The 24,889-nt window shown below is 34.9% G+C and overlaps 1 protein-coding gene across 1 annotated transcript in view; it reads left to right on the top strand.

Annotated features, from left to right (window-relative positions):
* Window positions 1-24,675, top strand: part of CDH2 (cadherin 2) — a 156,433-nt gene extending 131,758 nt beyond the window's left edge. The window contains exons 10-16 of the mRNA XM_026670370.2: window positions 5,100-5,356; window positions 6,738-6,880; window positions 9,154-9,387; window positions 9,780-10,013; window positions 12,352-12,491; window positions 20,820-20,984; window positions 23,236-24,675. Of these exons, the coding sequence (XP_026526155.1) occupies window positions 5,100-5,356; window positions 6,738-6,880; window positions 9,154-9,387; window positions 9,780-10,013; window positions 12,352-12,491; window positions 20,820-20,984; window positions 23,236-23,442 (1,380 nt within the window). The 3' untranslated portion in view covers window positions 23,443-24,675. The remainder of the gene's footprint in view (window positions 1-5,099; window positions 5,357-6,737; window positions 6,881-9,153; window positions 9,388-9,779; window positions 10,014-12,351; window positions 12,492-20,819; window positions 20,985-23,235) is intronic.
* Window positions 24,676-24,889: the final 214 nt, after the last annotated feature.

The following is a 24,889-nucleotide window of genomic DNA, read 5'->3' as shown; positions in this document are numbered from 1 at the left end:
TTATTTTTGATTGTTCCATTATTTATCATGTATTAATATTTTACACTGTCCCTACACCTAGAGTGATTTTTCTGCCTTTCTTTTGCCCAGGGCTACCACATATTTTTCAGTGTTTACATGCATTCAATGTCAATAGTCCAGAGCAAAAAATACACATGTGTTTAACAAGAGTTGAAAGGGACTTTGGAGGTCTTCTAGTCCAACCCCCAGCTCAGGCAACAAAACTGAGGTTGCCAAACTGAGTAGAGATCCTGGGAAAAGTGTCAGAATAACAGAATAACACTTAGAAGGGACCTTGGGGTGAACCCTATACCATTTCAGATAAATGGCTATCCAGTCTTTTCTTAAAAACTTCCAGTGATTAAGCACCCAGAACTTCTGGAGAGAGGCAGTTCCACTGGTTAATTGTTCTCACTCACAGGAAGTTTCTCCTTAGTTTTAGGTTGCTTCTCTCTGTTCAGCTTCCATCCATTGCTTCTTGTTTGCATTCTGCTTCTTTGGAAAATATATTGTCCCCCTTTCTTTGTGGCAGCCCCTTAAAACCCTATTGCCTATCACACTCTTGGGTAAAGCATGTGAGCCATTTCCTCCTTTCAGTGGTCCATGAAAGTACATCTATAGTATGCAGATAATAAAGTCAAAAAAGGTGAACAACATTTTTACAGAACTATAGATAAGTTGAGGCTGGGTGACAAGGAATGGCTGGGAGGGAAGAGGCCAGGTGAGGCACCCCTTGATGTGAGTGACATTGAGTTGGCCACGCCCACCCAGTCACATGACCACCGAGCACACCCACACAGTCACATGACCACCAAGCCATGACCACCTGGTCACATGACCACCAAGCCACGCCCACCAAATAAACCACGCCCACAGAACCGGTAGTAAAAATCCCACCACTGTCCAACTCCTATACTTAGACACACAACCCTGTCTTCATAGCTTTGCAAATGTCTTGCATGATCAAGACCAATGTAATCTAGGGCATAATGTTTCAAAGTGTAAGCACCACAAAGAAAATATTCTTTTCTGGGTTTTCACAGGAAGAAATTTCTTAACCAACAGGACCAGTAGTATGTCTCTCCTACCAATCTAACGGGAAAAGTTCAAGTGTTTGGGAAGAGACAAATAAACCAACTCAATGCTGTGAAGGGCTTTTCGGGTGACCCACCAGCATCTTGAGTTTAACCCAGAAACATACCAGTAGCCGATTCTTGTCACACAAGAGTGGTATTACACTGAACAGTTCTTATAACTGTACTCACAGCACCACATTTTTGAAACAGCTACAGTTCCCACAGGCTCTTCAAGAGCAATGGAATGTAAAACACATTGCAGAGTTGACTATGGCATGATTGTGTGTCAGAGCCATGTAGTTTTGCTAGGGTTAAGTAGGAGCCTGTTCTTCCCCATTCAAATTCTTACAGTCTCCACACACCAAAAAATACCTCCACTGCATCAGTTAGTTGGCTTAGGGTGGAATTGCAATGTGATATGTCTTCCCTGTTGTTGGATGATCTCATCCATCAGCTATAGATGTCATGGTACACTGGGGTTCCACATAACATAGTTTTAAAAACCTGAATTAGATCATGATATTTAATTTATAAATGTCAGAATTCTGATTGAGAATAGTAGATTTTAATCTATTTGTTGCTTTATGAGTCTGACTTGATTTGCAGTTGCTAAAATTAATTACATTAATTTTTAATTTTAATTAATTAATTTTTAATATGTAGCCAATTATGTTATTTAGGATCAAACGATATGTGCAAGCAGCAGATTAAGTTGTTTTAAAATCTCTCCGCTGAATATAAATCTGCAGGTACAAACATAATGTAATAGAAAAGTAGTGGCATCATATGGAGAATTGGATCAATTATCTCTGCAATATGAACTTCCCAAGGTCTCTTCCTTTTCCCCCCTATTTGGGATCACTGCTATTAGCTTGCAGTTGAAGTAAAAATGGAGTTTAAGAGATAGACTTCAAAGTGGTCTCATGATTCCTCATAATGTTTTTAAAATCATTCTCATCTGTTTAAATATGATGTGCCAAACTTACATTTAAACAAATACCACACTTATGAAGATTGCTACATCACAGATATTCAGTAACCTTAGTGGAAAGTTTTCATGTTCATTACTTTAGTTTGCAATAATAGATCCAGCCCTGAAGCGGAAAAGCAGCATTTATACACTATGCCAAAACTATATTTGTAAGGTCATTCGGTTTATATATATTTGATAATGATAGAGAGAAAAACAATCCTTTATATTCATTCTTCATGATATGTAACTGTTGCTAAGGCCAAGTTTCTCATTTGGTGAATCAAAAATGATAGATTTTATAGATATTTTAATTATTACATATACTAGACTTCATTTTCTTGCATGAAATATTCCCAAGCACTCAAATCAAAGCGAAATTAAACTATAATAGCAATATTGTAGAATGTCTACAATAGTAAGAGAATCACTCTTCATATTTCTAGATTATTTTGTTGTATATTTCCCAAAGTAGAACATTTTCATAAGAAGTACATGATGGTGTAGTTTATATCCATGCATAAATGAGCCACTCAAACTAAAAAGGTCTGAAAGGAAAACAAAACAGAAAAGCTAAAATTGAACTAAAGTTATGTAAAGAGGACGAAATGAAAGGCTCAAAAGTATAATCTGTTTGAAGCAGCTCAGTTTGCTTCAAATTAAATTCTTTTAGACCTGTCAGAATACAAGAAAGAAAAAAATGAAGGTAAATCTGGATAAATAAATGTAGAAGAATTCCCCAGAGAAGCACTAAGCCCTTATTAGCTCTAATACAGTATAATGATTCCTGAAGGGGTTATATTTTATTTGGTAAGCAATCCCTCACTCCATGAAACGATGTCTGAATTTTACAATATAAACAACTAAATGTGGAATATGTTTGCAGTTCTTCACTTCAGGATGCTACTAATAATAACCTTTTAAAAATCCTTAACCACTATGAGATATTGAAAATCATATGAAAGGAAAAAAATGCAGATATTAGAGAAGTTCTTGATTTTTTTCCTCTCTTTTAGGCTACAATACTTTCAAATATCAGGCCCATGCTATGCCTTCAGCAAAATTTCCAGTGGTCAAAACAAAAGCTTAAGAACTATGCCTAACAAAAGACATATATAATCTGTTCACATTTGTGGTTGTCAAAGGAATATACCTTATGACATGAATACAGCTTGGGTAGAAAATATATATACTTTTACTCACAAAAATATCCTCTCGGTCTAATTTCAATTCTCAGCTTCTATTACTGATTACATAATGGTAATTACAGATCTTCAGGGCCATTTCTGCAGTTTCAGTTAACATATAAAATATGTGAAAATGGCATCCATAGGAGATAGTTCAGGTAGTGGGCAAGTAACAATATGCATTATGACCTCAAAATGAAGCTGGCTCTCATTTAGTTGGGCAGAGCTTACAATGTAATGTTATAACACATACTTCAACACTTCAGTTTTGATAAAGATTAATTGGACCAAATCAAAATTAATAATTTTGCCAGATCCATTTTGAGCTGCTCTTACTCAAAACATAATGATAACAGCAACTGTTCACAACCACTATGAAATTCAATATAATAATTCATTATTTATGCCATATATAATGCATAATAAATCTGGCCTTCAGGGTATCTAATATTGAATTCGTTTTATACTAAAACACTGAGATACAATACAAATAATTTTATAAGTGCAAAATAGCAGTTAGATAATTCAACCATAAACAAATTCATTACTTATCAGATTAAAAAAACAGAATCACAAGGGGAGCTGTTAAAAATTCAAAACATATTTTAATCATCCCAAATTAGAGAAAGTAACATCCAACAAACATGTAATTTTCAAAATACACATTAAAAATATCCTCATATGTATCTTCCAGCTGCCCTTTGATGCTGACTACTTACAATACTTAAAGTACAATTAAAAAACAGCTTCATGTGGAATGCAGCAGTCTTTCTCAAACTAGAAAGATTCCAGAAGCTCTTGAAAACAACTGCAAATTGAAATAAATTAAGTTCATAGAAAAGAATATTAGAGACTATTCTAGCCCGCATGTTGTTCCAATTAGCAGATTTCCATGGATAGACCCTTGTAGACCATAATGGAAAGGCCTGAGAGTAGCATATTTAGGTTGTGAATATTCCCTGTTCAGGTTATGCATATGTTTTTATGACACCTTAGAAGGTATTACAGATCCATATTGATTTACAGAATGAAATACACAAAGTAAAATGATTTTAAATCATCAGAATCAGGTCTCCATTTGAAATGCACTCAACTTTTATCCAAATTAAAAGTTGTGAGCCCACCACTTACTACTTTTAAAGTCAGTTTTCAAATAGCCTTCACAGAGATTCTGTTTAAAAGACAGTTGAAATATTTATAGCTCACTTGTACCACATAAAATCCAACAGAACACTGAGGCAGTTTGAGTGTTTGTGCTGTGGGTAAAATGTCATCCTCTTCAAAATAAAAACAAAATAGTCTGAGTAAACACTGAACTGTTCTAAAGTGAATCATATTAGTTTACATTTTGATTGGTTTACTGATTGATTGGTTGATCGTGTCTCATCTAGCATAGTATATTCATTAAAAATGTAAGCTACTAGACATTTATCTCATGCAAGGGAGTTTGGAAGAGGCAGTCATAATAGCTCTAGAGCAGGGTGTCCAACTGGTGGGCCAGATGCATCACGTGCAGGCCATGCCCACCCCAACTCCGTGAATGGGAAAAACGTCACATGACAGCAATGTTTTGTGGCAAGTTTGACACCCATGCTGTAGATGGTAAGAAGCAACTTCAAAAATGAGGAGGTTGTGTTTTAATAATAATAATAATAATAATAATAATAATAATAATAATAATAATAATAATAATAATAATAATAATAAGTACTTTTTATATAGTTTGTTCCTTCCATTTGCAGATCTCAGGAATCTTAAAAATAAGTCTTTAATATTAGAACTTTTCTTATATGTGGATACATTGTACTTATTTTTTTTGTGTAGCCTATGACTAAAATTACTTAGATTGTATTTTGCTTTTGCCAGCCTATTGATTTTGAGAGCAGTAGGAAGTTTGTACTGACCGTAGCTGCAGAAAACCAAGTGCCTTTGGCAAAAGGAATACAGCATCCTCCTCAGTCAACAGCCACCATATCCATTACAGTTATTGATGTGAATGAAAGTCCAACTTTTGTCCCAGTCACAAAGCTTATACGTCAGGAGGAAGGCATTCTTCCTGGGGCTGTGTTAACATCGTTCACAGCTCAGGATCCAGATCGTTACATGCAACAGACTACTTTAAGGTAACACATAATTGCCTTCACCATTTGTTTGCCTATAAATAAATGATACTCTCCTTTGTTTTGTTTTGCATGCAGGAATAATTTGAAGGTTGTTTAAAACTGTTCTTCATCTAAATCTCTATGATTTTACAGATACATTTTATGCATCTGCACATGCAGTGTTCTAGAAATTAAAATTATCTAGTGCAAGCAATAACTTCATGTCTACCATGTTAACACAGCTTTGCCCAAATACTTTCAATTTCTCTTTGACTGAAAAAGAATTAATATTTTTATCCTCAAACTGATCATTCTTCTGGTTTATCAAAAAAAAAATAATCTACTACTCTTCCCAAATTCTACCTGTCTGTGCTTTGTACTAACGGAGTGGCTTTCTGCAACTGTCATTCTCTAATTCTCAAAATTCTTATTTTCCCCACAGCGTTCCTTCAGGGTAACTTCATATCAGAGTTCCAATCTGGCATGGTCTGTTACCCTAAATTCACCTTCTTGCCCTTAGTCATTTAGACCCACATTTACTGAGCTCTCTTGCCAGTTGTTCTGGAGAACTGTGTGCAGTATAAAAATAGCTTCCTTTCCTCACTTTTCATAAGGACAAAATAATATTAAACCAGTCATTTTCTTTCATTCCATCAAATGGCCTTCCATTTGAATTGAGAAATTGTCATTGTCCAACACTGGACTACATCAGTTTTCCTAGTGTGTAATGCAGCCTTTGAAAAAATCACCCTGCCTTTCGTCACCAGACCCTCATTCATTAGCCTGTTTGTCTGTCTTCCTACACTACCTTGTAGCCTAGATTTTAGTTCCCTGTCTGTACCAAGTATCTGATTAAAGTGTTTTTCATTGAATTGGTCTGGTTTAAATTTTAAGGATTTCCAAATATTACTTGCAGAGTAGAATTCCCAAAGCAAGTAAAATTTTTATTTCTTTTTAAATGATTCTTGTTTAGAATTGAATTAAGACTGATGAAGACATTCCACTTTTCAAGTAATTTAATGAGACTACAGCAAGTCATGCACTTTTTAATCATTGAGGCTTACTTTTCATCAGTGATGTAATTTGAATTTTGAATGGTTATGTAAAGTTTACATGACAATCCTTTTAAATACTATACAACTTTAAGCCATTGTGTATGTCTAGGGATATCAAAAAGTATTATGTAACTTTGGGTAATATATAGCAAATATATAAATATGAAAAATTATTCAATAATACAAATTAATTTGCTTGTATAAATATTTTCTCCAGATAGCACCTTTTGCAAAAAAACAGAGTTTCTCAGATACAATTTGTTTTCTGCGTGACCTTCTTGCTGATGATTTGTTTGACCAAATGCATCTAATGTTAATATAGTATTTTATATTTTAAATTTTTCCAGATATTCAAAACTTTCAGATCCAGCCAATTGGTTGAAGATTGATCCAATTAATGGTCAAATAACAACAACTAGTATTCTGGACAGAGAATCACCACATGTGAAAAATAATATGTATAATGCTACTTTCCTTGCCATCGACAGTGGTATGTGATGTGTATTTTTGTGTGCCATGAATATCATCAGCAAAACAAGGATATGAAATACTGGTATAAATGCTGTGTTATAATACAATAAAGTATAAGTGAAATTCTCTGGATATAGGTATCGTTATAGAGATATTAGTACATGAAAAGGAGTTATTTACTACTCTGTGACACCAATACTATTAATAATTGGAAAGTAGAGAGCTAAGGGCCAGGATATCCTGGCACTGTCCATTGGCCTGGAAACCAAGGACTGCTGAGGTTGGATTTTTCCCATCAAGAAAAAAAAAAGTGTGACTAAGAGAGAATCAGCACATATCCATGCAGTGGTGGGATTTAAAAAGTTTTACTGATATGACACAGCCTTTTTTTCAGTAGAGGAAGCAAGAAAGTGAACCATGGGAAACAGTGGTGGGATTCAAAAAAATTTACTACCAGTTCTGTGGGCTGGGCTTGGTGGGCATGGCGTGGCTTGGTGGGTGTGGCAGGGGAAGGATACTGTAAAATCTCCATTCTCACCCCACTCCAGGGGAAGGTTACTGCAAAATCCCATTCCCTCCCCACCCAACTAATCTGCTTTCCAGCTCCGTTCTCCTGTGCAGAGCAACAAAAGGAGACCCAGCCGATCAGCTGTGACTCGGGAGGCAAAAAAATAGATGGGGGCAGGGCCAATCAGAGGTGGTATTTGCCAGTTCTCCGAACTACTCAAAATTTTCGGTACCTGTTCTCCAGAACCAGTCAGAACCTGCTGAATACCACCTCTGTACCCATGTGTTTGCTAGGAAAGATGCTGCTGCTACAGTCTTGATTTTAATTCAATTCTTAAATCATGAACTTGAAAATAAGCACTGAATTTCTTTTGATTCATTGTAACTAATTTACAAATAGGTTAAACAACTTAATTTACTCCTAACCCACTACCAAAATGCTATTTTCATGTGTAAAGTCTCCCTATGAAATTTTTGATTTTTATTATTATGTTCTTTCCCATTGTCTGTCTCCTGTGTTTATATTATTTATCTAGGAGGATGTGATTTCTATTGTTAAGGTTATCAAATAACCATCATAATTTTATGCTTAATATCAAGGACCTGTACTTTGGGAAGCCTCATTCAGTTTAGTTTTACCTCATTAGAATTTAGATAGACTAGAACATTTGGCAAACCCGAGTCATTTTTGTGAGGAAATTTTAAGTATAAAACAGAAAATATTCTTGACTAAGGAAAAAATTTTAACTAAAGGTGAAGAATTCGTAAATATTATATCATGCAACAGTGATGAGATTTCAAAGACCTGGAATCCTTAAAAAGAACTGTACAATAGTTTCTTCAGAAGGAGGTGAAAACAAACAAGATGGCTGCCATGGTTCTACAATCAAAGGCTCTCTCCTTTGTATATACATGAGATGTTGCGTGCCCATTCCAAAGTTATATACTGAACTTTTGAATTCAGTGGTGTGGTAGCCATGAGTTTTCATATAAGTTATAGACCTTGCTAATTCTAACACTTCACTTTTTAGACATTTCTACCCAAAATTACCAATTTCTATATTCTGCTCTTGACACCTATAAAACTTGCTTATTCTCAATTAAACAAAACTCTTGGTTCTTGAAACGGTTTACAATTAAGTAATAAATCTATATAATTCTATTAAAAACCTCAGCATACTTTTTTCCGTATCTGCTTTGATACAGGTTTTTAATATAGTCAGATATACCAAATAAAATTTTAAACTATGAGATGAAGCCATTCTAAACTTTCATAGCATATGGCAACCTGAAGAAATATATACCAGTATCATTCCCACTTGTTTCTATTTTGTAGTCAAAATACTGCTATATTAATGCTATTTTAAGGAAAACTGGTTATTTGGTGTACAACTTGCATTGTGATCAACTCCGATACTTAGATTCCAGCCTCATTCAGACAATGTCATTAAGTTGGCACAGAAAAAAAACAATGTATTTACTATGGGAATCCACATAAAATCAATTCAGTATGAAGATACTGTTCTACAATGAGTCTGAATTGGAAGTTTTGTTCCTACACTTGAAAAACATTTTTCCATTGGAGCAAAACCTGCTTCAAAGGTTTTCTTTGTCTCAGCTTCAGCTAGATTTTTATGTTCAGAAAAGAATGCTTTGTAGTCAGAAAAAGATTTTATTTAGCCTGTACATTTTTCTGTTAGTATTTGTTTCTTGTAGTATGTTCAGTAAGAATAACAATCCTTTTTAAAAAGAAACTATGCTTATTTTGTGTTTATGTTCCTAAAGGAATTCCAGTAATGAGTGGGACTGGTACCCTTCAGATCTATCTGCTTGACATCAATGATAACACTCCCCGAGTAGATCCTCAAGAAGCTACAACATGTGAAACAGTACAGCCCAATGCAACAAATATCACAGCAATAGATGATGATATTGGTTCAAATGCTGGACCATTTGTATTTGAGTTGCCAAATTCTCCTCCCAGTGTTAAGAAAAATTGGACTATTATTCGCATTAATGGTAATATACATTCTTTTTTTGTAACAAATTTTGTATTTGTTTGTAATAGTAGTCCCTATTAATTTTTATTTCTAATATTTTAGAGTGATTATAACAATATAATATTCAGTTGAATGAAACTCAGTACTGGGGACTCGGCTTTCCCAGTCTTGGGTTTTCTATTGTAGAAATATGTTCATGGCATTAGATGATCTGATTCTAAGAGTTGGAATCAGCTCTTCATAGATCTTTATAAGCTTTAGAAGAAAATTCAAACATACTTTTCACATTTGATGAAAGCTCACCAATAAATAACTTAGCTATTTCAGAAAGAGATTCTAAAGCAGATGTTTTCTGGTTACTTTGATTAATACAACAAACAATATTTATCTAGGTTTCTCTTCTTTTTACAGGTGACCATGCCAAATTGGCTTTAAAGATCAGGTTCTTGGAGGCTGGAATATATGATGTTCCAATAATAATAACAGATTCTGGAAATCCTCCCAAGTCTAGCACTTCTGTTCTGAAGATGAAAGTTTGTCAGTGTGATTTAAATGGAGACTGTACAGATGCTGACAGGATTGTTGGTGCAGGACTAGGCACGGGGGCCATTATTGCAATTCTTCTCTGTATCATCATACTACTTGGTAAATCTTCTAACTATTTTAGCAGTGATTGGGTATGTTATTATATATGTGCTAAAAATGATAAATACTGGTTTGCCATGGTGTAGATTTTTTTTATACATAGATGGGACATTGACAATTTATTTGAGAATATATAATAGGCAATGTTCTTGCTAAAAGGTACAGTTTCTTTCTTATGGGCATATTCTGAAAAGATCTTCAAAATTTTAGAGCAAGCATTCTAGATAGCATCTGAATGTATTTGTGAAGGGGATGGAGAGAAAAAGAGAGGGAGGGTGTAAATTTTATTTTTCTCACTTCTGAGTAATAATCTCAGGTCCCCTTCCAGTGGCCTGGGAGTTTGAGGGTTCTTCTAGACAAAGAGTTCCAAAGTTGTTGCTGGGATCTTTTGGAGCCACTTTTCCAGTTTATCACCACTGGAACCACAGAGGCCTTTACTTTCCACATCTTCTCTAATTTCTCTTTCAGGCCCAGTTCTTCATACTTTTCATACATACTTCTTTCTGACATGTCATTTGGTACATTTATTAGCATTGTGTTTTCTAGTCTTTGTCTGCTACCATGATGTTTGTTTGTTTGTTTGTCCAATACCTTCATATACATCTTGATCTGGAAGCCCTACAGTACCTTAGCCCTGTTATTTTCCACAACCTCTGAAATCTGTCATCTGGACAGGAGTGTCTAGCCTAAACACTGTTCAAACGTTTCTGTACACAGTGCCAGCTACTTGGTTATGCTGTTCAATGTATACTATTACTACCTCATTCTTACAGCCTGCCAGTAGATATTGGATTGTCTCTGAGGCCTCTCTGTAGTCTATACCTTGGGTTTTGTCTGTTCAGGTAAAGCCCTGATTCTATGGACTGGGGCTTAGTGTCAGTTCTTGTGCTGCTATTATCAATTCCTCAGTGCTGTCTTTTTGTGTATTACTTTTCAGCTACTGATAGGATTTCCTAATGTCAGTCAGCAAGCTATCTGTCAATGATACATCCCATGCAGGGTCTTGGCTTGTCATGGCTTGATCTTCCTTCCATGTCTTCTCTTGCCTCAGGCAGTCTCTCAGCAATTCATCTTTTTTTTGAGGGGGGGGTTACGTGTGTGCGTGCACACACATGCACGTAGAGAGAGGTGTTTAAAATACTGTCCTTTTATACTAAGGACAGTAAAACAACAGCAAACTTACACCATGTATTACAAATGCTTGGCAGTTGTGACATATTTTTCTTCTTTCATTTATAAGTATAAAAGTCATGCTAAAAGAAAAATGGTAAACAAGATTTTTTGAACTATATATTTTAAACCAGATAAAGAGACATGGTCTTTGTTACAAACTGAGCTCCAAAAATGGTTTGGTGTTCTGTATTGTTTCATCCTAACTCTCCCTATCTGCCATTGATGTTCTGTTTTAGACGTCATTACGTAAAGAAATTAGAAAGCTAGTGTGACTGACCTCAAAAGTATGTAACATATGTTATGGCTGTGTTAAACATTCATGACGCACAAGATAGAACACACCTTCTTGAGCACTAAAACTGGCATGTCTTTTCGAGGTTTGCGTGAGAGCTTTGGAAAGTACTCTGACTGCCTCTATGTGCCTGTGTATGTACAGCCATTTTGCTCTTTCAAGTGCACTAATTTATCTAATTATAATTTACTGTAGTTTACAGCTCTGAGAATAGCAGTTACCAAAACATTGAACCTATGCAAAGTGCCCTGCTTTTGTCAGAAACAAGCCTACTCCCCTTGACATTGAAAAAGCAGAAGGAACACATTAGACTTTGCTCCATAGATCACTTAAATATAACACTCTCATTTGAAAGCACAGTCACTGAAATTCTTGTGCTGAAACCCTAACTTTCCTTCTAAAAAATTATAGTAGTCTGAGCTTTTAGATTCTCATTCCTTAGATTAATTGTTTCCTGTCTATATTGTCAGCAGAGAAATTTAACAGCAACTGGTTGATTATATTGTATATCTGCTGTTGCTCTTCATTAATTTAGTGTATGGCTGCTATGGCTCCTGAACTGATTTGATACATACAGTGACTTTTCTTCTGAAGGAATTCTAACCAATTGAACCTCCCCATGATGCAGTTTCTTACAACTTCTTTTTTAATGTTATCTTTTTTATGGATCACGTTTGGAATTCTCAAAGTCCTATACATCCTATATAGTGTAAGGGAATTTATTAGAAGGAATTTACTGTTTTCTTCCTTTAAGTTGAACAAGATAAATTCCTGAACAGGTAAGGTCTGAAGGTGTTCATTTCTTGTATTTTTAAAAATAGCAATATAAGAAGAAGCAAATAAACCTCTCACTTTCTTCTGCACTTCATCTAGTTCTAGTTCTAATGTTCGTGGTTTGGATGAAACGCCGTGATAAAGAACGTCAGGCCAAGCAGTTACTCATAGATCCAGAAGATGATGTGAGAGACAATATTCTCAAATATGATGAAGAAGGGGGTGGAGAAGAAGATCAGGTAAGATTATGTGTTCATAATGAAATACTTGTACTGTAGTCATTATAAGACATGAAGCAAAAAAACCAAACAAACAGAAGACATGAATTCTAGTCTTGCCTTATCTAAAGCTAGCTTGGTGACCTTTGACCGGTCAATTTCTCTTAGCCCTTGGAAGGAGGCAATGGCAAACCACTTCTGAAAAATATTGTCAAGAAAACTCCAAGGACTAGGTCCAGACAGTCTTTAAGAATCAGACATGATTGAACAGAAAGAAAAAAAGTACATATTATGTTATTATTCTGTTCACAGCAACATAAAGTCACAGCAGCCAGTTCTTTAGCTGGTATTAATCTTTATATAGATTGAGTTATTTCCCAAAGCCTACATTGTTATAATATATTGGTGTAGTAGATGTGCAAATCCAAGCACATCTACTACAATTAACAAATTGAAATTTTGTCACTGGACAGATTTTCCAAGTTCCATCCAAAAAAAATTTGATATAGCACCCACTGGCACCACATGATCTGTTTATGGCATAATCTTTCAATTTTTAAATTCAGATCTTGATACTTTGTGATCTTCTCCAACACTTCATCTTCTATTCTACTATCCCTTGTATTCATACTTTCTTCTTTTCAACCACAGTTATATCTGTGATTACGAGCCAAGACTTTATCAGTCTTTATTCAGAAATCCACAATATTTTAATCTGCTCATTTTCAGTCACTTCTTTTTCTTTTTTAATTTTTAATAATATTTTATTGAACAAACCAATTAAAGACATTGAATGTAGTGAAGTCGGTTTGACATAACTTTTGGTCAGTGTTGCATAGATACATATTTTCCTATATACATTTATTCTAATATATATATATATATATATATATATATATATATTATACAATATCATTTGCTCATGTTATTATATTTTCCAACATCATTGGTCATTTACCCTCTCAGCAACTCCTTTCCCAACTTAAGACCTTCCTTTCTGCTCCCACCAGTGATAGAATCTGTCTCAATTGCATAATATGCCAACTCGTCTTTATTTTTCATCTCTCAAGTTAGCTTATCCATTTTCAGTCACTTTTTCAACTACACGTTCCCACCAATTTTGCATTACTGGTACATGAACAGTTTTTCAAACATTACATTGTCATTCTGCTTTTTGTGCAATTTGCAAATGAAATGGAATTTGAAACATTTGATGATTTTTCAATTCTGGCCTTAAATTTTATTAGTTCCAATAGCTTGCTCTTGAAATGGTATTATGATTTGTTACACAATCAGCCAGATATTTAGATTGGATTTGACATCTTTATCCATCTCTTGAGTACTTCCCAAGGACTTGGGATAGGCAGATGTTTATGTTTGATAGTGTTAAACGTATCATTGCGGGAAGTAAGTTGTTCCAAGTAAAGTTACCTTTTGTAATTGACTGATGGCAATGCAAGTTGTGCACAGTGGTGTTGCAGTTGTTTTGGGATTGAATGAATGAATGAATTCTTTATTGGCCAAGTGTGATTAGACACACAAGGAATTTGTCTTGGTGCATATGCTCTCAGTGTACATAAAAAGAAATGATACATTCATCAAGAATCAAAATGATAGTCATAGAGTACAAATAACCAATCAAATCATAATAGGAACAGTCAATATAAATTGTAAGGATACAAACAACAAAGTTACAGTCATACAGTCACAAGTGGGAGGGAATGGGTGATAGGAACAATGAGAGGATTAATAGTAATAGTAATGCAGACTTAGTAAATAGTTGGACAATGTTGAGGGAATTATTTGTTTAGCAGAGTGGTGGCATTCGGGAAAAAACTGTTTTTGTGTCTGGTTGTTCTGGTGTGCAGTGCTCTATAGCGCCGTTTTGAGAGTAGGAGTTGAAACAGTTTATGTCCAGGATGTGAGGGGGGTGTAAGTATTTTCACAGCCCTCTTTTTGACTTGTGCAGTATATGTCAGTATATATATCAATGGAAGGAAGGTTGGTAGTAATTCTTTTTTCTGCAGTCCTAATTATCTTCTCAAGTCTGTGTCTTTCCTGTAGGGTTGCAGAACCAAACCAGACAGTTATAGAGGTGCAGATGATAGATTCAATAATTCCTCTGTAGAACTGTATCAGCAGCTCCTTGGGCAGTTTGAGTTTTCTGAGTTGGTGCAGAAAGAACATTCTTTGTTGTGATGTTTTTGATGTTAGGTGTCCATTTTAGGTCTTGACATATGGTAAAACCTAGAAATTTCAAGATCTCTACTGTTGATACTGTGTTGTCTAGTATTGTAAGAGGTAGTGGTATGGGAGGATTTCTCATAAAGTCCAGCACCATTTCTACAGTTTTTTGAGGATGTTCAGTTCCAGATTGTTCTGATCGCACCACGAGGCTAGTTGTTCAACCTCCCATTTGTATGTGGATCCCTTGTCTCGAATGAGACCAATCACTGTTGTATCATCTGCAAGCTTCAGTAGTTTAACAGATGGATCGTTTGAGATGCAGTCATTGATATATGGAAGAGGAGTGGAGAGAGCACACAGCTCTCTTGGGGTGGGGTTTGTGCTAATTGTACAGGTATCTGATGTGATTCTGCCTAGCTTCACCTGTTGCTTCCTGTCTGTTAGAAACCCAAGCCACCTATTGCTGTTGGTACTATCGTTGCTTTATTTTGCCACAGTCATTCTATTTCGGTTTACAGGTCTTTTATTTTGTTATCTTCTGCAGTTCTTTTCTTTTCTATTCTGATATTTTCAGGTACTGCCGTGTCCATTCTCTAGATTTTTTTTTATTTTTATGGACAGTTAAGTATGGGATGTTATGTGACAGGTGTCAGTTTGAAATCTAAAGACCCAGATGACTTTTGTTTCTTCATTTTCTATACTGTATTTTATGATTCAAGCAGTTCTTGCTTGCAGGCAAATGGCATTCCTTGCAGATCTTCTATTGCACCATTGTCGTTAATTTATCGTGCTGTTGTTTGTAGTCAGTCTTTATAACATTTTTATAGCAGGTAACCAGGTTTCTTCTTTGCCGAGGCGGCATTTGCTGTATGTTGCTGTCTTCTCAATTCTGGCTTTGTACACATTGTTCTTAAGGCTTGGTCTTGTGCAGTCAGAATTAGCCCCTCTGTCTCTTTCTTCAACTTTCAACTAGCCATTGCCAGATCTTGCTGTTTTCTGCTTTGCCTGCTATTTTTTTAATGTACTGTTCATGTAATACTTTGCCTTTCCATGTCTCTTTTCTTTTCTTTATTTTGTCTTTCTTTTCGGCCAGTTTGGTTTCTACAGTACTCAGTAAGCCTTCCTAGTATACTAGCTTCAGTGCAACTTCTTCACTGTCCTTCAGATATTAATCCAATGTCATTTTTTTTCTTTTTCAACCATCTGATGTACTTGCAACATTTCATGCCCACCTATTTTCCTTGGTAAGTAGAGTCTGTCAACATCCTTGCAAGGATGAAGGTGTTTGTAGTGTTTGTCCACACAATGAGGTCTTTGCTGCTTCCTGAGCTTGGTTATTTTCTTGCAGATGTTTCATTACAGAAATAGATAACATCATCAGTGCTGGCAGTGAAGTTCAGAGAGCACCAAGGATCCCACAATTCAATCCTGAGCTACACATTTTAACTTCTATTCATCCACATCCAGGGTCATGATGTTATTTCCATAGATCATTTTGATTTCTTCAGTTTTCAATATTGTCTCCTGTGGATGATAAGGGTGATACATTTGTTCAGTCCAAACTCCATTGCAATAACTTGTGAATAGAGAGTGTTGAGTAGCAATTCTATTTCAGTTGGCCTTTTCCAATACAGTTTCAGATCATTAAAGAAAAGGAGGTGGAATAGCCTGGTAGATATTTTTGATGTTTGATAGTCATGGCTTGACTTGTTCAGAATTACTGACTCAGTGCAATGCCAGAGTAATGATGATGGTGAGTGTCCTTGAAAAAAATCCTCTCTTCATATTAACCTCTCCCAGTCTATAATTATCGACCAACAACTGTTGTCTTCCATTCTTCCATTGATCTTTGCACAAACTACTGACTTATAATATTTCCACGCATTTGATTATCCAATCATTGGCAGGGGGTCAAATGCATTCTAGTAATCATTACAAACTACACTCAGTTTGGTCTTCCTTCTCCTGCAGTTTTCCAAAAACATTTTGTTAATTAGGAACTGATATTTTTTATGGTTTGTCGCAGTCAACTAGATGTTTAGACTGGATTTGGCAATTTTATCCACCCAGCAAGTCCTTCCCAAAAATCTGTGATGTTACTATTACTGTATAATCAGGGTTGCTTTTCACATTTGTGGAAACCATGCCTGTAAATTGCCACAACTGCTTATGTTTGAAAGCTGTCACTATGTTCTTCAAAAGAAACTGATTCCTTTCTCTGGAGCGAAAAAAATACAGGGCTTGTGATTACTTTGAATAGCTTTTTCCAACCTCCTTGTCAACATAATTTGATACTTTTGCAGGCAGACATAGTCATCAAATAACAAAGTTGGCTGCAAAACACCTGGGAGTACTAAACAGGAATAATAATTCCACTGTATTTTTTACCTTTTTACTAGTGTAATCAAAGACAAAGGTGTATGTTTGTAAGGATGATGCAGAGCCATCAAAGCACATGGGATGCCAGTCATTGAGTCATTGCCTTAAAATTGATGCTTATGGCAGTACTTGACATTATCTAGGGTTAAGAATTTAAAAATTAGTAGAGAAGAGATAATTTTTTTCTCTTTCTATGAGCAACTTAAATGATAATGCTTTTATTGGATTATTTCTTTTCCTTGGATAAAGGAGATTATCTAGATCCTTCTCAGTCATTGTTTAAACATGGGTATGAGGCAGAAATGGCATTGGTCATGCTTTTGGATGGAATGGGAGAGTACATCCATCCTTACTTTGCTTGATCTCTTGATAGTAATGTTCTCTATCTTTATATCAATCATTATATCCTGGATTAACTCTGAGGACTGGATAGCATAGTGTTGTGCTGCTTGACCTTCTTTCTCCAGGGTTAATTCCAATTAACAATAATTGGGGAGGAGAAGTTCCACTTCAGCCCCTAAGAGTCAGTGTTTTCACCTTTCCAGTTAAACTTGTATGACTGGGTAAGCTAATCCAGTACCATGATATCTAGTTGTACATATCTGTTCCTGGAGAATTAAACAATGCTGTGCATGTTGTCTTAAGGCTGTGAAGATCTGAATGGGGAAAAATAGGTTTCAGCTGAATTTTGGCAATACTGAGTGGCTTTTGGAAATTGAGATCCTTTAGTGCCTTCTTTGGTGCTAGATGGGTTTACACTGCCCAAAGAGCTGGGCATCCTCATGGATTTACAATTCCTACTCAAGGAACAAATGGCAATCATGATTAGGAAGGCCTTTGCACAATTTATATTGTGTACCAATAGCACCCATTCATAGATCTTCCCATTTGTAATATTCTGACGTGATCTACATGGGCTTTCCCTTGATCATTCAGAACCTTCAACAGATGCAAAATATAGCAGCACAGGATGTTTTGTATATTCCACACTCTTCTCCACGAGCTGCATTGGTTACCAGTTTGTTTCCAGTCCAATTCCAGATGCTGGTTTTAAAATGCTACAGGGTATGGGTGTTTGGGTTATCTGCTTCTCTTCAATTGCATATTTCCATACCATCAGATATAGCAGAGAGAGCATGCTGTGGCTTTCATAAAATAATTGCTAAAAAGCAACAGGGATAGGTTTTTAAATACATGCTGTTAGGCCAGTGACCTTTTTATGGTAAATTTTCAGCTGTAATGCTATAGACTGAAGAATTCTTGCCATGTGTTTTTCTGTGCATGAATGAAAAATATAACATAAAATCCATGCCCATTGATCTCAGGGCCAAATCAAATTTCTTTTTGTATTCAATTAGACAATAAACTGAATATTTGTTTTTGGGGGAAAAATAAAATATCAAATGTAGACTTAGAATTACAAATCACAAGTTCTTAATACAGTCTGTTTCTAAATAACAATAATCCACATAAATATATTTAGACTTTATAACACTAGAAAAGGTTTTAAAATTGTATTTTTGTTCTTGTAGCCATAAATTATGTATTTGTAGATTGCATATCAAATGGAAATATTTCTGACTACAATGATTTCACTTCTTTAAATTGAGGAAACAAATTATTAGCATCAAATACTATTTTTTGAAAAGCACATAAACAAAAAAATCAAGCCAAATTACTATTTTCATGGTAGACTAAGATTATGTTTTCAAAGCAGTAAAAATTCCTCTATTTTAACAACTTACCGTATATAAAGCTAAACTTTTTTTAAAAAACACATAATCAAATTTTGTTGCCCTTCAGATATTTACATTACGCAAATAGATGATCAGTTGGCTATTCACTAATCACTTCCCTTTGAATAATTCTCAAATCGGAATTCAACATGAGGAATAGAATCACCTGGGCATGTGTCTAACAGTAGAAGACTAAAGTATATCAGAAAACACAAAAACAGCAAATGAATGGAGATTAATTATTTTAGTCTTTCACAAGAAGCTTCAGCATCCTATATCATGATGCAAAACATTTATAAATTAGGAAGGTGCTCTTGCAATCTGAAGTGAGAAACATCAGATTGTCTTATCTGCTATTCAGTAGTCACGCTTATCAAGTTTTAATTTTATGTACAAAATGCAAAGAAACCCTCCATTACTGTTATACCACTTCACTTTCATCATTGATTAATATCAAAGATGTTATAGCTGTGAGGATAAACTCTGTAAAACAACTAAAAAGAAAACATTCTACTCTAGGCTTTTTCACCTCGGATTTTATGAGTTCTCTGTCATAAGAAATCTGAAAACACGTATCATTCCTAAAAGTTCTGCCTTGTCAAACAGGTAAATTTCTAAAGTCGAGATGATATGAACATTCGTTGCATCCAAGGAATTCCTGCATAAGTTCCTCTATGTCATCTTCTAGTTATTTTAGCTGACAGTAAAGAGGCTGGAATTATTATCAGAATTTTCAAATTCTGTTATTTTCATAATTTTTTACTTATTTTAATTCCACCCAAGAGAGTTTTTCCTAACAAATTTTGCTTTGGGGGAACCAAGGCTGCAGGCATGTTACAGGACACAGAGCAATCCTTTAAAAAGCATTGCACATTAAAAAGGGAGTGAAAATACTGACTAGTATGATGATGATAATCAAGAGTGGGTCAAAATCAAATAGTCCTCATGCACAATAGATTTCTGATAGAGATATTCTTGAACTTTCCAGTAATATATTTCCTGACTAGGAATCCAAGTTTGTTAATGAAGTACTGCTTAAACCAGTGAGGATATGTCCAATTAAGAGTTTTACCTTAAAACCTGATGATTTTGTTTTGGTTTTTGTAGAAAGTCATTTTGTTTGGCAAATGTTCTAGTAAAATGGTTCTGATTTCATACTCTGTTTGATACAGTTGTTTTCTACAAAGCTGCACCATTTTTTTCCAAAAGTAGTTTACCCATTTTTCAAGTGGTATAACCATAACAGTTTCTTATAGAGGATTCAGCTTTTAGGAGACAAATTAGAAAATAGGTTGTTATTCCATGAAGACTTACACATCCTGGAGTCTGAAATGACCTCTATGTTCGAGAGAAAAATGGAAATTACTTAATGTGTGCTTCAGCTCTTCATACACAGGACATTCTACCCATCGCTCCAAGGGTACAGCAGACCTAGTTATTAAAGCTGTGCAAAACATTAGAAAGCAAAACTTCAAAAAGCATGTTAATGCAAGTAAAGCACTGATAAGGTATCTTCTTAAAGCTGGAGTTAGAACAACCAAGAAATTTGATTCTCCCTCCCCACCGGTTCTCCCCACCGCCATCTGCCTCTCTGTAGTTTTCCTTACACTTGCTAGCTGATACAATCATGATTAAAATACTTGTTTAAAGTATTATGAGTTTTATTTGTTTATTTATCAAACTTGTGTGAAGCCCCTCTTACTGAAAGCAACACTGTTTGGAGGGTGGGGAATGGCAGCTGACGTTGTTTGGAATGCCTGCATTATAAAAGATAGAAATTAGCCTCTATGAGTCTAAAAGGTAGTCTCAAAATGGGATGTGAGGATCCCAACACTTTTCAGAGTTCTGCAAATAAAATAAAATTTTAAAATTTCTTGAATTTTAATTTCTTAATATTGATAGAAACCAGCAAACATATAGACCAAAGTTCTTTGAATCCCTCAATCTTCTTTAAGAATATAAAAGGATCTTGAGACTAAAATGTTTGAGAACGACTTATAAAAATATAAAAATAAAAAATATTAAAATATTTGTGTATCATTTACAGGACTATGATTTAAGTCAGCTCCAGCAACCTGACACTTTAGAACCAGATGCCATCAAACCTGTTGGAATAAGGCGACTTGATGAAAGACCTATTCATGCAGAACCTCAATATCCAGTTAGATCAGCAGCTCCTCATCCTGGGGACATTGGAGACTTCATTAATGAGGTAAATTGAAAGCTGGAGAAGGAGGGAAAGCATATCCCTTTAGGACCTACTAGGCCCAATCTGTACTGATTTTGAACATCGTTAATATTTAAAGAATAATGGTTTTTAAGGAATTCTTGATAGTTACAATGTTGCAGATATAAATATGGCTTTTAAGTTCAAAGGTATTTAATTTATTTAAATGGAAAACAAATGAATCAATTAACTTTTCTGAATTGGTATTAGTCATACTATGAAAATATATGTAGCTAAAGGTGAACTATGGAGTCCTTGATGCTCTCAGAACTTAGTTATTTCCTTGCAGACATTTCATTACCAAACCAGGTAACCTTATTAGTGACCAAGTTTTACCTGGTTACATCTCCAAGAAAATAGTGAAGCTTAGAGAGCACCAAGGACCCCAAAGAATAAGCATCTCTGAAGCAGGGGAAATAAAGGAGGAAAATGACACATATTTGATATCATAAAGATACTGCAACTTGAGAACTTAAATAAGGCTTCGTAATGCAAGAGTGTACCTGAATCATCACAAATGCCCATCATTTTCATAACACATGGTTTTATCAATGCACTACATTTTAGTACAGTTCAGTACCTGCTGAATTTTCAATAGGTTGGGTTTGGGATCAATGATCTCTATTTGTCAATCAACAAATGGGAAATTGCATCAATAAATTATGTCATACTGGTTTTTTTTAACAACCAGGGGAGTGCTGCTTTTTCAAAATTAACTGAAATCTGTGAAATATTAATCTGTTCTTTTTTCAGTCATTGTAGTTCTTTTAAAGTTGTAGCAACGTTTCAGCAGAATCTCATCTGCCATCATCAGGCTTCTGTGTACCCACAGATGGACACAATACAGAAGCCTGATGATGGCAGATGAGATTCTGCTGAAACGTGCTACAACTAAAAGAACTACAATGACGTGAAAATACCCGAACCAAGCCGAACACCATATATATATATATATATATATATATATATATATATATATATATATATATATATATATATATATATATATATATATATATATATATATATCAGCTGTTTAGAACATGAAATGCACAAATTTTAACTTTCCCATAATGCAGATTTTGAGTCTTTAGCCTTTGTAAAACTAGCTTTCAAGATTTTTTTCCCCTAACAGTTTTGCACATGGAAGTGCAAATTCTAGAATATTGAATTTTTTATAGTTTTATCCTATAAACTCAAATAGCATAAGAAATTGTACATCCTCCAAGGCCAGCCAGCAGTGGATACTGAACTAAGGGACCCTAGTTTTCCAGTTTGACAAAAGCTAAAAAATATTTTCACTGTAGCTGCTTTTAATACAATAGCACTTTGCTGTTTTTAAAAAAAACTGCAGTTTATTTGCAAAGGCTTCAAACACATGGCCTGTGAGCCGGATGCATCATGCACTGCCCATGTCTGGTTTAGTAAAGGGAGAAAAAGTCCTGATACGTCACGTGACACCGCCATGACGATGTGAGTTTGATACCTCTGCTTTAGACTTACTGTAGATCCCAAGCAAGCCTTATCAATTACTAAAAAGTACAGAATTTAAATGACAAATTGCACTTAGGGGTTTTGTTTTGTTTTTTTGCAATATATCTTTGGAATATTTCTGAGAATATTTCTGATTTCTTTGTAGTCAATATCTTGAGAGTAAACAGATTTTTAAAAATCTCCTCAATTCTGTTCCAAAATTGTACTTTTTTTTAAAGTATGAAGGGAATTGACATGTGGACAGATGAAGCCTACTTCTTATTTGCATCTAATTTGTAAACTTAATTCTTCCTAGTTCTTGTTTAGTTTTCAATTTAAAAATTCAAGAGACACACAACAAGACTGCCATTTAACTCACAATGAATATTTCATGCCAGCTATTAATAATTTACAATGTGTTAAATAGCTAAAACTGTTGAACAAGATTGAAAGAATATTTTAAACTGGTGGACATTCATATTCACATGGCATTCATTGACAGTACTTATTTATTCTTGTTGCGTAGACATAAAGGGTTCCAATCTTTTTAATAGTTAGAAATTATATAGAACAAGAGGCAGGAAGGATAAGCAAGTAATTATAGCTCTCCTTACACTTCATTTATTCCTGGGCTTGCTGTTAATCCAGGCATTTTCTCATGGAGTAATCACTCAAGTTTGGATCTACATAATTCATGTGAGAAATGATTGGGGTAGTGTTCTTAATTTCTTTCTTATAGTTTTCTCCTCCTAATTGTTTACAGGGACTTAAAGCTGCAGACAACGACCCTACAGCTCCTCCATATGACTCTCTTCTAGTCTTTGACTATGAGGGAAGTGGTTCCACTGCTGGATCTTTGAGCTCCCTCAACTCTTCAAGTAGTGGTGGCGAGCAGGACTATGATTATCTAAATGACTGGGGTCCACGTTTCAAGAAACTTGCTGATATGTACGGGGGAGGTGATGACTGAATGCCATAGTGGCCAGCATTGCATTTGGACAAGTACAAACCTTTTCACTGGTATTCCCAACAAGCGTACAGAAGCTAGGCTTTAACTTTGTAGTCTACTCGCACAAGTGCTTGGTGAAGGCTTTGGCATAGGCTGCAAACCTATTTGGGCTCACTGGGAATATCAGTCATCCAATGCCGTTTGGAAAAAAAAAGGAAAACAACCAATTGAGCTCAGTTACACTTGAATTTTACAGTACAGAAGCACTGGGATTTTATGTGCCTTTTTGTACCTTTTTCAGATTGGAATTAATTTTATGTTTAAGGCTTTAAATGGTACTGATTTATGAAAAATGAAGAAAAATCACATTGGGGATGGGGAGAAAGTGCAGTCACCAATATGCTTCAACATGCTTTTGTTACATTGCATTGCTTTTATTAAAACAACAAAATTGAAAAAAACCTCATGGGAACATTTTGTTATTGGGGACATGTGGGGGAAGAAGGCCATGAAAAAAATGTACAATACTTCTAGTTTTAGATGCTAGGGTTTTTCACTAAAATTCTAAATCTTATGCAGCTGGTTGCAAATAAGGGAGTTTTCATATCACCAGTTTGTAGCAGAACTGATTTTCTTTTCGTATGATAGAATGTTTGACACATTTTGGTCTTAATCCATATACACATTTTTTTAAAGCATTTTCCAGTACTTTTTTTCCCACTTCACTGTAAAAATGATATGTGTACATAATGTTTTATTAGCATAGTCTTTGGGAAGCGCTGAAACTTCCAAACATGTGTATGTATTATTTGGACTATGGATTCAGGTTTTTGCATGTTTATATCTTTTGTTATGGGTAAAGTATTTACAAACAGGTTGCAAACAAGTGACATTGATTCAATTGTTGAGCTGTAGTTAGAGTACTCAAGGTTTGAGTTTTTTAAATTAATTTTTGTTTGTTTTATTTGTTTGGGGTGGGCAAAAAGTTCTTAGCACAAATGTTTTACATAATTTGTACCAAAAACAAATAAACAAAACTGTGTGAGAGCGAGAGAAAGAAAGGGGAGAGAAAGTGAGAGAGACAGAAAGACTGAAAAGTCAAGGGGTAGCCTTATCCTTAACGGCTCGAGTAACTACACAGTATCTTAAACAACCAGAAAGATGTTTGACAACAGCTTTGCCTCTGTATTATGTACCAGAATATAAATGATACACCCCTGACCCCAATGTTCTGAATAAAATGCTAATTTTGGATCTTGTGACTGAATTGTATTTTTTTTTCCTATTTGAATAATCTATATTTAAATTATAACTGTAACAACAACCATCACTTAATAGAAACTGCTAATAAAAATAATTAATTCTTCATTTATACTTGTCCCAAAAATCTAATGAATTCTAATTTGCTATAGGAATGACAATTTGTTATAAAAGGATGCCATAGTCAGAATAGAACATTCTGTATTAC

The sequence above is a fragment of the Notechis scutatus genome, chromosome 3 (genome assembly GCF_049901735.1).
Source record: "Notechis scutatus isolate UNSWTSFEM ecotype Mainland chromosome 3, rNotScu1.2, whole genome shotgun sequence".
Classification (NCBI taxonomy): Eukaryota; Metazoa; Chordata; class Lepidosauria; order Squamata; family Elapidae; genus Notechis; species Notechis scutatus.
This window is presented reverse-complemented; position numbering and strand designations above follow the sequence as displayed.